At 42.3% G+C, this 16,511-nt stretch overlaps 1 protein-coding gene across 1 annotated transcript in view; it reads right to left on the bottom strand.

The window, feature by feature from the left end:
• Positions 1-2,858: 2,858 nt before the first annotated feature.
• The window catches only part of AATF (apoptosis antagonizing transcription factor), a 40,087-nt gene continuing 26,434 nt past the window's right edge, over positions 2,859-16,511 (bottom strand). The window contains exons 9-11 of the mRNA XM_059829379.1: positions 8,344-8,411; positions 6,247-6,327; positions 2,859-2,934 (exon numbers count right to left, since the gene is read on the bottom strand). Coding sequence (XP_059685362.1) covers positions 2,859-2,934; positions 6,247-6,327; positions 8,344-8,411 — 225 coding nt within the window. The remainder of the gene's footprint in view (positions 2,935-6,246; positions 6,328-8,343; positions 8,412-16,511) is intronic.

Below are 16,511 nucleotides of genomic sequence, written 5' to 3'. Positions count from 1 at the left end.
AGCTCAACATTAGGACTAAACAATGCCAAAGCACATCCCGTGGGGAGGAAGCTGCAGAGAAAATGCTTAAGGAAGACTGTAATGCCTGCAGTAGGAAAAGGTAAAGAATATTCTTTGTGTTACAGGTAACCAGCAGGCATTTTGGCAAGCAGTGAGGAAAGCTTAGGCTTCTAGTTGTGCATGTCTCTTGTCTGAAACAAAAGCTTCCCTATGTATGTTAAAAAAATGAAATACTACTACTACTATTACTAAACCACTGTTTTTTAAAGGTATTTCTCAACAGCAGACCTCCATTGCACAGAAGGGGAATCAGAATCACAGAAACACAGAGCGACCTGCTCAAGGTCATCCACGAAGCCACTGGCAGAACTAGAACAGAACCTTCCCAGCCTGATTCCAGCATTGCCCCATCCACGTTCGGGGTTTGCCTGAAAGCCTCACCTTGGCAGAATGGGATACAGCTGCCCACACGATATGACCCTGAGGCACGCTTGCTGGTGTGCGAACAACATCAACCGACAGTCTCACTCTAGACGGCTAAATCAACATCAGGACTTAAGTGACTAAAATGCCATTAACAGAAAGTATGGCGGGCCTCCAAAGTGACTAATAAACTTAATGTAAGAAATAAGTTCCCGCAGTCAGACAATAAGCAGCAGCAGCTGCTGCCACGCTGCTGCCACCAAAGAATCCGTAAAACATGCAAGCGATGATTACATCCCGCTCAATGTGAAGAAAACCCCCAGGAGACATTTTCAGCAAACCAAATGTCAAACACTCTGTCCCTACCACAATGATAACTATGTCGACACAGCATAACACAGATAGCATCCTATTAGCTGTAATAGCTTCGGAGGGTCAGCCAGACCCCGTGCAGTTTTGTGGCGGACTCAAGGTGCCTCCCAAGAAGCGAGGGGAATAGGGGTTGTGAAGATGGCCCAGATGAAGTGTAGCTGAGGCCCAAGAAGGCTATTGTGCAGAATGACTCCACTGTCCCAGCTGTTTCGATGCACTTCACGTTTGCACTGACTTCCGGAAGGATTTTGGCTTACAGAATGCATTTTCTATGCAACTTTTGGAACACAAGTGAGCGCGGTGGACTGCGAAGGAGGAGGCAGTGTCACCTCTGGGGACAGCAAACATAGTGTAACTCCTAGATTATTAGGATCAGTCTCACTATTTTTTTTCACCTTCCTCCCCCTCACACACACCCCCTGCAAGCTGAGCTTGCCTTCATTCTGGGGACAGGGCAGGGGTCCGTATGCCTGCCTAACCTGTAGGACAGTGCAATATGTATTATACACAAAAAATGACAAGACACCCTAACCTCATTTGAAATTCTCAAAGCATAAGTAATAACCAGTCAACTGGACATAATACTAAGATAAATGCTAGAGACATGGGTATTACTAATGCACGTGGTGTGAACCGGTTCCTTCTAAACACACATATGCCACCTGCTAATTATAATTACCCTTAGACAAAAAGATGTGGGGAACGAGCAGCACATCCCAGAACAATTTCTACAGGATGGTATGACTCTACTAGGAATAAGTGTCTATCCTGCCCCATGTTTCATTTGGGGCTATCCAAACCAGCAAAGACCCCAATTCCATACAGGTAAGGAGGACCTTGCCAGCTGGGAAGCACAGACAGCTGCTAGCTCAGGCCCTGCACAGCAGCAACAAAACCACACTTGACTATTTGCTAAATAGGCAAAACTGTGTATGTCTAATCTCACAGTGCCAAAGCCACTTGGGTCCCTCTCTTCCTATGATCCAGGTAAGGGGGTGCAAGAACTGACCACCTTATATGGCTGGAGGCATAGCTCTAACGCTACACATCCAACACATATATTTTTGTGGTGAGAGGACCTAGGCAATATTTAGAAATCAGAGCAGTTTTCTCACTTGAAAAAAAGAAAAAGAGTAAAGAAACTATGAGAAAGATGCATAATGAAATAGCACAGGTCTTATTATGGACACAAAATATCTTAGTGCCAGCTTACTGGAGAGCTGTCATCCAGAAGTTTGTGCAATACGCCAAAAGGCAACAGTCTAAGAACAGCAGGTATTTGGTTTCCATTTCACGAACAGACAAATGACATCTCTCTCTCACAAAGCACAAACATGTTCCACAACCCAGGGGAAAGATGTTTCTCAAGCCTTCTACATCCATTCAGTGGAAAAATTACTCCACCTCCTTCCCGCAAGAAGTTCAGCATTTCGAGATTTAGTTTAAAAATGTAATACTTAAGAAATATGGGCGTACATGTAGAAAAACTACCTAGTAACTATGCACAAAACTTCATTGATTTTTTTTTGCTAATTAGCACATTAAAACATTATAGTCTTCCAATAAAATTCTTCACTCTTTAAATGGACATAAACACAAGCAACATTTAGGCCTTGAGTGAATCTTGACTGAACTTTTCCAGTTATTAACTGAATTAACTGCTTTAAGAAGATGCATACTAAACAGAATTTAAAACAGTTGCCATTTCTGTTAAAAGACAAGTTCTTTGTAAGTTTCCATTATACCTGAAGACACCAGATAACTTAGTTGTCTATTTCCAAAACAATTCCATAAAACTAGAAGATTTCAAAATCGGAGGAGTTTTAAAGCAGGACTCAAAATGTAGGTACTGAGATTTATGAAAATTTCTTGTTTGGTGTCGTGGTAATTACAGAGTGAAAGCTCAGCCAGACTGCCTGGACAGATGTGACCAAGACACCCAGGCTATGATGCCAGTGACAAATGGTTAACTGATAAGAAGAAATGGAGGGGGCGACAGACTGAAGAACAGGTCAATATCATGCTGTCATGAAGCCATTTGAGAAACATAATTAATCTATTACTCACCTGGCATCATCATTCATTGTACAGTGGTCAATAGGTGCCATGAAGCTCACCAGCTTGCTATGGACATGATACCTGAATAGTGCAGGAAATAAGCAGGCAGCACATTAGTAACTATTCATGAAAAGGAAACGTTGCTGCTTGAATAGAAACATACCAGCCCCTGAAATGCAAAGCATTGGCTTTCCTGGTGGCTGATATCTAATGAGTCACTAGTTGTAGCTGGCAATTCCCCCTCCCTTCCCTCCTCCTCCTTTCTTATAACACGGACACAAGAATAATCAGATGATACAATGAACTGAATAGCAAGCAAATCCTTTTTTATCACAGCTAGAAAGAGGATGTACAGCATCCATTAATTGTGTGCGAGTACCTAATCAGCCTCCCAGACAGACAACCCTGAAAAGTCAGAGACAGAGAAACAAGAACTTGTTTTCAGCCTTCTGTTCTGCTGGTGTCTTAATCACCTTCTGGAATTTGTGCCCAAAGAGCCCACTGCAGGCAGCAGAAGCGTCAGAGCATCAGACCTTCTCAAGCATCCATCTGCTATCACTTTTTCTTTGCTCTGTGGTATGTAGAGCCCTAAAGGATATCAAAACCCCACTCTGCCAGCCATACCCATAGTTGGAAAGTCTTATCCTGAATAACTTACAAATGGAGCATATAAAAACAGGCAAAGAAGGAGACAGGAAAAAGACCTGTGCAAAGAAGAGATGGGACATGTCCAAGGTGACACAGTGCTGCATCTGTCTCAGCTTCTGAGCACCGAAATATTTCTGCAAGCTGTACTGCACCTCCAGATACGGGAGCCCCTTCCCACTTTCCACACTGGGCTAGGAACTTGCAGTAGCTTTTCATGACTTACGTTCAAGGACCTGACATATAAAATTTAACGGAGTACTGAAAAACTCTGAATGAAAAGGTGGCTTTAAACCCTAGAGTCTAAGGGCAGGGGATTCCAAACCAATGGCTTTTGGTGTACACGACCATGCTGCCTACCCAAGTCTGAAATGTTTTATCCAAGCTGCTGCTATTTTTAGAGCTTGACAAATAGCAGGCAAAAGGATTCACAAGCATTTGCCCAGAATCACCTTTCCACTCTGTCACCTCTGCACTCCCTTTTGTTTGCTTATGCAGGAACATTCCCTCGAGGGGATTTTTAGCTCACAAGACTATTTCAGAATGGCTCTTCAGGCACAGCACACGCTCACCCTTACACAAGGGCTTCTCTGCACAATCAAGTCTTTGTCACTCGTAATGGAAGCAACTGCCCTGGTCTAAGGCTGTAATGATCGAGTCACGGAACAGATGTAGCCATGCAGGGCCAGTACTGCAACAAACAACAGGTCAATAGGCTGGACTACGAAATAGTTTGCTTGTGAGACATTAACAACTGATGGATTCATACAGACCAAAGCTTATCCAGGGACAATCTGCATTAGTGGCAAGGGGACTTAGCAATTCTGATAAATTCTCTGACAGGAGTTGTTTGTCCAGAACTAATTACTGTCACATTTTTTAAATCAGGATTTTAAAAATCCCAGTCTAGCAGATATAAAATAATTTCATTCACAGAAAGACATCCCACGTTGCAGCAGTACAGGACCAGAAATCACTGACATGAAAAATAGGTGTGCACAGATCACTCCTCCATATCTACCTCAAGAAAAGGCATGTCCCAGCGAGGGATAGCAGAGTTCTAGGAACCAGGTTTCTTAAGCTCGACTGTGGAGTTTTTGGATGAGCTCACTTGCCCTCTTAGTGCCCCAATTTCATTGTCTATGAAGGGGACAGGTACTCATGTCAAGCGCAAGATCGACTGCTTTTGAAAGCACTTGAAGATCCTCAGACCCTACAATGAACTAACACATTTCATCCAAACATGCTATAATATTGAAGGTTTGCTAAAGGATTGCTAAAAAGGAAGAATTATGGAGACAGATGAAACTTACTATTAAATACTTTGCTCTCCAGGATCTCAAAGTCCTTCATGAAAACAAATCTAAGCACTGCTGCCCCAATTTTAGAGAAGGAAAAAAAAGAACAGAGGATAAGTGATCTGCTTGGGGTGACACTGAGTCTCGCAGTGGAAGAACCAACTATTTAAAAATACCCATTTGGGCTCTACGGGACTATTCTGAAAAGATGCTGGAGCTTAATTGCATGTTAATCCTAAACACAGACAATGACACTTTTTTCTTTTATCGATATTTTCGCTGCAGGGTCAGTGCAACTTTTATTTAAAGAAGAAAAAAAAGGCACCTAAGATCTAAGAGGCAATTGACTTGGCAAGATAGCTGATCTCTCAGGAATGCTGAAGCGCACAGATTGCACACAATGAGAGACTTCCCCATTATTCCTGGAGGTTTACGAGTCTGACTCAGTTGTGTGATGTTGTCAGTAGTTTTGACTGAATCATGAATATATCCAATTATGTGTGATGCTGACAGAAAAGAATATTGATAGTCAATAATTATAGGCTTTTCAGGCCAACAAAGTAGCTCTTCCCTCTTTTAATAAATTATCTTATGACATCTATCTTAAAAATTGCTATGCCAGGCCTGACCCAGACTGACTCCACTGACTTTCTATCAGATGCCATCTAAACTCACGATTTATAGTTTACTCACAAAAGGATGGTTAATGTTGCGGATTTTTCAGGAAGCGGTGCAGCTTTTCAGCATGCCTCCCTGCCACAAACACCTCCTCCGCTACAAATCATGCAGTCATGCTAAACTCAGGGAGACTAATATATCTGCTCTGCAAAGGGGAAAAAAACTGCTATCCTCTCCAGACTGCTTCCCTTTCCACCCTACCGCATGGAATATTCTTCCACTGGAAACACAACGGGAGAGATCAGTCCAAATTAGGGATCCAGGAGTCAGGATGTGAAATGCTTTGAAGCTAAAGAAAGCTGTGATGGGACTTAGAAAAACAGAGAGAGATTAGACACCAAATTCCAACTGACAGTCAGTGGGAAACAGACATCTACCTCACTGAGGCATTTCTGCACATCTTCCCCCAGAGCTGCTATCCACGTTTTAGCCAGGTAAATATACATTGCACAAGAGGTGTTTATTGGCTTTCACTGGAAATTACAGCCCCAAATCGCTTAGGGACATTTGAACACCTCTCTCCAGTATTTTCTGAGACCAATGAACACTCTTGCCAAGACTGATATGAGCAATGCTCACAGGCTGCATTCAACCAAGCTCTTATTCTAGGCTCAAAGAACATTAAGATTACCCAGCGGATGCCCCAGAGCAAGACATCTTGCCCTAAAAGGCATGAATAAGCCTACCAATGCACCCCGGAGCCAACCCAGCAGAGTCAGATTTTATTTGGCAAAACCAGAACTTCCGTTTGCTTGCAGAAGCTGTCACCCACCGGATTCTCCTTCCTTTACTGGCTTTTCTGTCCACTTTCTTCTTTATTTTGCTTCGTAACTTCTGGATGGCTAGCCATTGCCTGAGGAATGCAGAACAACAGTTACACAACTTTTAGAGCCATTAGGAAAATGAGCATTAGGTACACTGGGGTCTGAGGCCCTTCCCAGCCCTTCTGCCCAAGCGAAGGAGATCAGAGCCTCAGGAAAACAAGTATGAAACTTCAAGTGCCTGTGGTACTGCTTCACTCCACAGACATAGCATTTAAACCATAAGCGTTTCTCCTGACCCCAGCCATGATGGGACACACAGACGAGACCCGCTGATCCCAATGAGACAATCGTTGTTCAGTGAGAATGTTTTACCTGCCGGGAAACGCATGGAGGCCACAAGCTGGGCTCCATTTTTCATTCTTTCTTGATTACTGGGTATTTTTAAGAAACTTTAGAATTAAAAATAAAAGCTTTACAAAATATAAATGCTAAAATCTGTAAAAAATGTCTTTACAAAGGTACTGCTTTTTTGTTTCAGCCTTGATTACTAGAATGACTTCTGTTTTGCATATAGAAAGCCCATAACAGAATAGATGGTCTGCCACATGCTAAACTGATTTTTTAAGTGAGATAGGTTATGCTAACTTAATGAACAGAATTACCATGATGCAGTAGATGCTCTGACTTTATTTCCTCCCTCAGTTGTGCAAAGTACATTGAAAATTCTAAGCAAGTATTTCTCCCCACCATCTCTGACTTAAACCTGGCGAATCTAGCAAGAAGCCCTGTATAAGACTCCAACTATTACTACACAAAACTACGAAAGAAAGAAAAGCAATAAACACTTTCAGAAAGTACTGTCTGACTGTATTTAGAAGGGAGAGCTCAACTCCTCAAACAGAACTTCATCAAGTCAAAGAATTTTTCAGCAGGGGAAAACTTCTACCAGTTATAAATATTTTTTTATGGAAACGAGCGTCATCTTACCTGATTTATACAATGAAAACTCGACATCAGGGAAGAAAATCTAGCAAAATCCAATTACTGCAATCTTAATATAATCTTAATTACTGTAATCTATTTTATTGTAAAGTCAGATAAATGTACAATGTAATCACCACTTAAATGTAATTTTGTCTATATCACGTTAAATTATGGTGAATAGCTTTCCATAATATTCCAGACATACACAAAATAAATTTGACACATTGCACCAAAATTTGGGTAATATTTTACAAGGATAAAAGTTATTTCACCATCACAAAATTTCCTAACGCATTTTCTCCCCCTCCCCACACACATCCCCCCATAGCACTTTTTCAGTGGAGAGCCCTGTTCCAGCATTTTCAGCCTTTCTCTGCTTTTACACCTTTCTAAATTATAGCCCATGGCTATTTATATGTACACTGTTCATTAAAGTGGTATTTGGAAGATTCTTTACTTTCTAACTATAGAATTAAACAGAGAAGTAAGAGCTTCCCTGCATGGAATTACATTTTACTTCTGCATGCAGGAAACATTCCCTGACATTGTTCTAATTGTATAGTATCTTCTTTTCTTACAGCAGGGAGAGAGCATACACAGGACTTGCTTTAACTGATCTCACAACAGAAGGTTTGCTCCTCTAAAACAATGACAAATCAGAGCTCATAATGAGAAAAGGCCAAATTTCAGCAGCGGGCAGTCACTTTGTCTAGTTCTCCCTCGCTAGGGTCGCTTAAGACACCCCTCTATGGATTCCCTTTGTGCTGCCTGAACCACTGAGAGACAGAAATATCCAAAGTCTGGAACAAGCCTTTTACAACTGGAAAGTATCTTCAGGGGGTTGCAGACAAACCAGGGCACAGCTCAAAGGCTGGCAAACTCGGAGTCAGACAGTGTGATCCATAACTAAGGAATATGTTACAGAGGATGACTTTCCTGACTAATGTCATACTGGTTGAATCATTTGTTATGCAATTCCTTAGCCCCAGATGCTTTCTCCAAAGACATTCAAAATTTTTCCCTCTACAATGAACTGGAAGCCCACAAGTAGTTTTGCACTTCTGGACTGGAATGCAGTGCTGGGGTGGATCTAGTGATGTTACAGACAACTTGCTACTTACCTGCCCATTGCTACCTGGTCGTTGGGGTCCAGTGAAGTTGTTTTACGTTCTATAAGTTCTCGAAGGAGCTAGAAGAAAGACAACAATCCCATTTAAAAGCACAGTAAAGACATGTTATTGCAAACAGGCTCACAGGTTTCTCAGAAGACTTAAGAAATTAGCTGACAAGTTCCCAAGGGAACCTGTATGCCTCATTTCTTGAAACTTCCTAGAAAACCCCAAGCCAAGAACCAAGGCTTTTTAGTATTTCCTCTGCACAGAGGGTTTTCCAAGGGAAAAAGCTGATGTCTCTGAAAAGGTTCAAGCAAGGAAGCAGAACCCTATGCTAAAAGTGTCAGTAACTGTAGATGACACCTCTCTTCCAAGAAGGTGCCCACAGAATACGTCACTGGGGCATAACACTGAAGGCCACTACAAAGAGCTTCTGTATCTAAGTTAATTTCAGATGGATGTAGGAGTAATATAATCATCTTCCCTTCAACACATCATGGTTTATTTAAGTGACACGTAGCATCATGTCATTCATCTGAAGAGAATCTAAAAGCTTATGCAAAGCCAGACGGGCACAACTTAGCAGCACAAGGAGCCCCACACGAGCAAAGCAAACTGATGATCTTCAGTCTAAGCAATGGCAAAGGACCGGAATCCCTGGGGACACTGCAAAGCCCCCTCTGGGACTGTCAGATGGGCCAACCCTTCAGTAACTGCTTGTTCCAGGAGCCCAGAGCGAAGTGTACAGTCCCACAGAGGGCAAATAGGTGACAAGCTTGGGGGGACGTGAGCAGCTGAGCCTGACATGAGATGGTCGTTTCTCACCCAGAGGGGCACAATGAAGAGCTCAGCATGTATTTCAGAGGCTGGTACTGCTCCTTGGGCTTTGGAAGGATAAAAAAGGCCTGAACGTTCCCAGGCCGTTGTGTACACAACTCCCATGGACAAGAGTTGTAACGCAGACAGATCTGCAGGAAGACCTCTGCCCCACAGGTCTCACCCCACACTTCAAGGGGGCGAGCAGGGGGGAACTGAAACACTTCACCAAACAAGTCAGGCATTGCTGGGCAGTAACGCTTGCTCTGAGGAACAGCACAGCAAAATAATTTTTATAGCTAGAGCAGGAATGCTCAAGCAGGCTTTTCTATTTCTTTTCATGTCCTGAGGGTTGGGTTTTGTCCTTTTTGCTTCCTGCTGCCAAAGAATATCGTGAACAGCCTTTTTGGATACTTGACCAGTGCTATATGTTTATCACCACTCACTGTAAATTGTACGTGCTGTGCCTTGGGTATTAGCCAGCATATTAACACAAAGAACAGAAAGAAACCTTCCAAAACTGAGGGGCACAGGCTGCTTTCTAGATGCTGACATTTCACTGACTAGTGAAGTTACTGCCTCAGCTCAGAAAGGACCCAAAACCTGGAAACCAGAGAGTCCAGGCAATTCCACAGAGATGCTAGAAAAGAAAGGATGAATGACGCTTTTCCTCCACCCTCTATTTCTGCTCAAGTAGGAGAGCTGGACTGCAATGGTTAATCGAGGTACAGTAACAGTCGCGGAAAACAGGGCTTGGGGAGCAGCCACGGTCCTGGTTATCGTCTTCACCTGGCCCAAGACAGCACGCACAGACAAGGCAAGAGGACAAGAAAGAAGCTCCACATCCCCCCGGCAGCCGGGGATGTGTATGAGGAAATACCAGCTCAAGTGAGACGATGGCATTTCTGAGCACAGCTTAGCTCTTGACTACGGCTGTGCTCAGCGCAGCCTGCCCTCAGACGGCTTCCCAGGCACCGACGCTGCCCCACCGAGCGCAGCTGACACCAAAAGCTGTCCCGGGCACAGTGCTACATGAGAAACTTACTGACCCCCTTCGTTTCTGATCACTTAAGTACGCTATTGGAGTGAGGGAGGGAAAAGGCGTGCACCCACAAAAGAAAAATGCCATAAAGGTAGATAAGTATCATTTTATGACCCTTTTTTATTTTCAAATAAGAGACACTCAAGCAACAGAGACAATATTTATACCTGTCCACAACTTTCCTCTCCTTCAAGGCATACATCGTATTACAAAAAAAAAAAAAAAAGAGCGATTCAAGCATTAATTAAAAAACTGCCATGACTTTTTTTTCCCTCTTTGCTTATTTTTGGAGATTATTACTGCAGCAATTACATTTAAAAGTTCCAGGAAGAGAGGCCACTGGTTTATTATCACTAGAAAACAGCAAGCTACTTCTCTGCCCTGTTTATCTGATTGATTCCCAACATCTTTCTGGCACACAATCTATCAGTTTATCTCTCCCACTTCATCACAGTCACTTCTGGCAGCTAAATACAAGATCCAAATCCAGTGTTACACAGACATACGACACAGTAAACCTATGTAACACCGCTACTCTGTAAACAGCTGCCCTTAAGGCTAAGCAGAAATGGGATCTTGGTTTCTAGTCAATATTCTGTCAAAAGCAAGGTGGGAGGGAAGGCTTTAACAGCAGCGAGAAATGGTGCAGCAAGGTTTTAGTGGTTTCTTCCTGTACTGGCAATAAGGTGTTATCTTGCTTCCTTGGCACGATGCACAGAAAAAACTGCTGAGTAGTAATAGCAGAGGCTAAGGCACAAGAGGACAATCCTGCACAGACGTCCTACACTCTTAGAGAACTAAGCAGCAAGACATTTTGAGCAGGACTTGCTCTTCCTGGTGGCCCACCAAATCCACGGACGGGTAGACTAAGGAGTGCTGCCAAGGTCTTACAACTGTGTCCACACCGTTTAGAAAGAGATGCACTTTTGGGGCAGGTTCCTAATGCTGTACCTGGGAAGCGGGCAGGATCTTGTTGGACAGGATCACTCTCCTTTTGGCAAGGCAGCGTTTCCCATGACAGCTGTGAAGGGCGAGGAGTTGAACTGTGTGCCACTTAGCATGGTGACAGCAGGGATCGCATTATTTGCTGGGGGGCATGTCCTCTCCTCTGTGTACAGAGGATCCTCTCACCAGAATTAGCAGGGAGAAGCTTTGTGTGGCAGTAGGAGACTAAACTCTGCACGCAGTCGTCTCCTCTGCACTAACTAGGCCACCAGCCGATCAGCTGTTAGTTGAGGAGGCAGAGACGGTTTTGTTGACCTTGGGGCGGACAGTGAAATGTTCTTTCAGTGCAGCGTCCACTGCAGGATTGGGGACATTGCTGGGGAGAGGAGAGGGAGACAAAGACGAGGGGGAAGTAAAAAAAGAGCAGGGACAAGAGGGAAATTAGGGAATAGAAATAAAAGCTGCGAAGCATCTTATTACATCTAAATAGTGTACGTCTTAAAGCTGAAGTTATAAATCATGCTAACAATGGTTACTAAAATAAAAGTGGATGTAGCCAGAGGCTACCACTGAAAAAGTCAGTCTAGACCTGCCTCGCTGCCTTTGGTCTTTAAGGATTTGATTAGTTTTTCCGCTTTCTAGTTCAGAGTCTTGCATTCAGCCCATGCTCCAGAGCCAGCTAGGGCTCAGGATACAGAATGAATGATAAATTCATTTACTGAATAAAGCAACACTGTTTTCACAGAACAAGACCTAAAACACTGCCGAAGCTGTAATATTTCATTAAGCTTGGCGATTCTGGTTAAAATTTATTAGTCAAAACAGAAAACTCTCATCAGACCCCATATATTCCATTAGGAGTGATATATGGTGTCTCCCAGTGTCTAATTATTAACTAGGAAGTGTAAGTAAATCACTATCAGCATTAAGCCCTGATGTGTGAAGACAGAGTTTGAGACAGGCAATTTCAGCATCAAAAGGCTTTGATTTGAAACATATCCTTTTTTGCTTTCCTTCCTTCACCTCTTCACATCTTCCCTGAACTTCAAAAACTTAAGCTCAGTCTCCCACGTAAATGAACACAACTGCCTACCTGCAACGAAGTGCAACCACGTCCAGCAGTCTGAAACACAACTGCCAACTCCGAGCTGCTCCTACCAAAAGCTGGAACCAGGAGGACAAACTTATGTGCAGAGCGGACAACGGGCAATAGTAAGGAGAAGAAAGTTGATAACATCAGTTTTATTTGTCTTTGGAACAAAGCGGCGATGCTTGCCACGAGTGCTCCTGCGCACATGTGTTTCTGAACTCAACAAAGCTTCGCTACTAAAACCAACCCCGTCAGACTCCCTGTCAGAACCAGGGACTACCAACCACAAGAAAAGCACGCAGAGGTCGCGTGGTTTGCGAAGGCCCACAAGCCGCGTTCATGGAGGGCTGGGAGCAGATGGGAACTGACTCTCCCTCTTGTGTCTTGAGCATGCAAGAGCGCTTAAAATCTGCAACTGCTAACAAAGAGCAAGGCAGAACAAGTCCAAAGGCAACAGCTTCAAAAGCGGTTAGTATTCACCTACCTTTGCTGACACCAAAGCCATTGTTAAAATTTACACTGGAGTCAATGATCTGCGCTTTCTAAAGAATTCACCTTAAAAGGACTCCCTCTCTACTCTAGTTAAAGAGATGCACACAAAGTACATTGTACAAAATTAGAGGGATTTAGAAATGCCATCAGGGTGTTGTTCAAGGGTAATGGAGATTCATTTCTCATTTTAGAGGTCAATTTTCATTTTAGAGGTTAGGTCTCATTTTCATGCACTATCTATCAGTGTTTCTAATACTACAGTTGCTGACCTTTCTGATTTGCAGACCCCTAAGAATTTCCAGTTGAGACAAAGAGCTAAGTATAGCTGAAATAAGCCTCGTGACAAAAGGCTCGCTTTTCTTAGACCTCACAGACCAACTGAAATTAATACCTTGCAAAAGTTGATCTACAGTGTATCACAGGAAACAGTTTAGTTTACAAAGCTTAGAAATATAATCGGAACAAAAGAAAGACTTCTTCTCTGATGTTATTAAAATCTTCGGAAAAGCCAGTAAAGGCACGGGTCATTTCTGCTACAGTGCATCAAAGCCACCCACTCTGTCTCGCAAGTGGCACTGCTGCCTTTGAATTCACCGAGTCAGGTACGCGAAAAGGTGAGACGCAGTCTCAGCCCTGCTATCGTGCGAGCTGCTGTACGGGGAAGTCAAAACAGTCCTGTCGGGCTCCCTGCGCCAATAATAATATCAAACAAGGGGCCAACAATGTTCCTTTTAAAACAACCATGCAGAACTATGGAAAAGTAGAATCTCATACCGCTTCTGCCATCTTAGTCATTTGCTGAAAGCGACAGAAACAGAAAAAGATTCGACTATCTGTGGATTCTGAAACAATGAGGAAAACGTGAGAAACCCAGACTTCAGGTTTACCGGCAGCTGCTTACCTTTACTAGAAGACTCTGTTGCTCCTTGTGCTAAAAAAGTACTCAGTTTATTAGTGAGGAACTCGCTCTAAAATATTTGCAAATTGCTTATGTGGACTTTTCTAGCTAAATGTGTGTTTGTTACTAGAGACAGTGAACAAACAATTACTGTGGTGTGAAGGTCTACTAACGGCGCTCCGCTATCTTTTAACACAGAATCCGTCCAAAAGCTCAGGCAAGTTACCTTCATCCTGCCTCACAGAGCTGCAACATGACACGTCACACTGAAAAAATGTGTTATTGTTAAGTTATCTTTTAACAGTTTAAAAAACAGTTATTTTTTAACAAAATCACTGTAGGAAACAAAAGGAGAGCAGCTAAGTACAACTTGTCAAGTCCAAGTAAAGAAGACTACAAAAACCAAATGCTTTTCCTCTTTCTTGGTGAAAAACGCAAAGTCACTCCACTGCTGACCAGAAGTTGACAAAGCTGCATTTTGTCAATGTAGTTTCAATACTTTCTACTTTGGCTTTTTTCTCCTTTAGTCTTTGGAGAGACATGGTAAATCAGATGAATTTTTCCTTCTTTTTCATATACACCATACACCATACACCATACAATTATTTAAACCAGCACAAATTATGAAAAGGTTGCGCCAGTTCAGGACTCTCTCAGCATACATTTTACACTGCGTTCTGCCCGTATGTAGAAGCAAGCTCGCTCTTTTCCTCTTTCAAGCTCCCACACAGTAGCAGCATAACACCATTTGGATTTCTAGCAACACCAGAAAAATTTAGACTGCAGCTCAAACATTATTTTTAAATCCCCTTGAAACACTTTTTTAATATTTAATTTTCTGTAATCTATTTATAATGTAAAAACCTAAAATGCAAGATGAAATCACTGGACAGTCTCTTTTTAAAAAACGTTATTAAAATTCAGCTTTGTATAAAATAGGCAGTGACTTGCATATTTTCTAATAACCCATTAAGAGAAGTTTCAAATCAAGCTTTAAAACGTGTTATTAACCATCTACCCAGCCATTTGAAAGATACATGCCTGTGATAAGAGTATTGTATTGCCATTAACCTGTGGGATGGTTCGAGACATCTCTTACTCACACAAAACTCTAAATGCATCTAATTAAAGCCACAAGATCAGCTGTCCATATTAATCACTCACCAGTTTAATTAAGGTAAACCAGCTTGTCAGAAAGCCAGTCTTCTCTCTATTCTTCACCATTATCGACTTTTAATAGTTCACTGGATTAGTAATTACTTGTTTATGGCATTATCAAATGGCTGGGAGAGAAAACCACCGTATGGGCCCAGGAACTGCTTTAGGCCAACTCTTGCTTGGGACACGAGGCGAAATCTACCCCATCACAGAAAGTTTTTTAAGAAGCCATGTGATTTAGACACAAGTATAACCCAGAAGAGAAACAAATTGAGCTACAAGTATCTTAACAAGAGATTCAGACTTGGAAGTTCATGTTGTGGTTACTCAGACTAATGCAGGCATTCTGAACACTCAGCTAGGAAAAAGGAAGTTAGTGAGATCTCTTGTAAAAACCCCATCTGTCACACAGAGCGTGCAAGAGTGGGCTGGCATGTCCTATGCCACTCCACAAGGGACCACAATAAAGAAAGTTACAAGTCCTACAATTAAACAATGTTTTCTACAGGATCAACTCCTTTCCTAAGTAATTAGGGCATAGATAAGGAAGGGAGCAAGCCTCTTCCTCCCTATTTAAGCATGCGCACCTTGGAAGTAACTCCCAGACAGTAACAGCATTTCAGCACAATGCAGTGGTTGAGGGACGACAGTCCACTCCAACCTACCGGCAGTCCTGCCTGGCAAACTGCTGCCATCTCTCTTTGAAGATGTCAGCGTTCTGTTGAATGCTCCTCATCCACTTTGGCTCTGCTCAGCTTCTGAAGTTGTGATGATCACAGACAAGACTGATGATTGTGGGTTGTTATAAAATGTGATGACATACAACATAAGCAACATCAGGGGAGGAGGGAGCAGGAGAGCAGAGAAAAAAAGGGATTATGTATATTCCTAATTCTCCTTAGGCATACCTGCTGCCATCAATGATGAACATTTGTTCTGGGAAGAGCTGCTACCAGTGGAACGCTTAGCATATGAACACTAACCTAATTCCTGTTGGAAATAAACCAATTTCCACTCTCTCCTTTACTAGAGGAGTATTTCAACCTAATAATAAAATCTCCACTGTAGCATGTCAGACTAGCAGCTCTCTGGTAGCAGGATGGAATTTTAAGTCTTAATGCTGCAATATCAGCTGTAATGAATTCTACGTAAATAATACTTCTAAAAACAAAAAGCCTTCTTCTTCCTTTAAAAACATGTATGAAGGAGAGTTTAAAAGAAAAGGAAATGGGGTCTAGCCTCTCATCGCTGTCAGTAATGAGGATCCTTCTGAAACAGTTTAACTATTCCCACCCAGTGCGACCCAAATAAAAAATATTTCACTTGCATTATTCAGCTCAGCTTTACATTACCATTGAACATGGGCCACCACAAGAAAAATTATAACTGCTTATAAAACATGTGAAGAACACGAGAAAAGGCAAAGTGGGATGAACAGACAGAAGAGAGTTAAATCCGGAATCGTCGTAAAATTCCACCAGCCCCACATGGTGAATTCCACTGAATACCAAGACCTGAACAAGAAAATCGTTTTTCCACGGGAAAACCAGATTCATTAAAGAGGTCTGTATTATAATCTATAACAAAACAGTATAGCTACTTATTCTGTTATCATTAACTTGTGCACATTCATCAGATCTCATTCATTTTTACTTGCTTAATTTCACACTGAAATATACAGGAAATTGGTTTCCAATGTCCTCCTTTATCTGAATTTTTACCTTTAACAAATCATA

The sequence above is a fragment of the Gavia stellata genome, chromosome 25 (genome assembly GCF_030936135.1).
Source record: "Gavia stellata isolate bGavSte3 chromosome 25, bGavSte3.hap2, whole genome shotgun sequence".
Lineage (NCBI taxonomy): Eukaryota > Metazoa > Chordata > Aves > Gaviiformes > Gaviidae > Gavia > Gavia stellata.
This window is presented reverse-complemented; position numbering and strand designations above follow the sequence as displayed.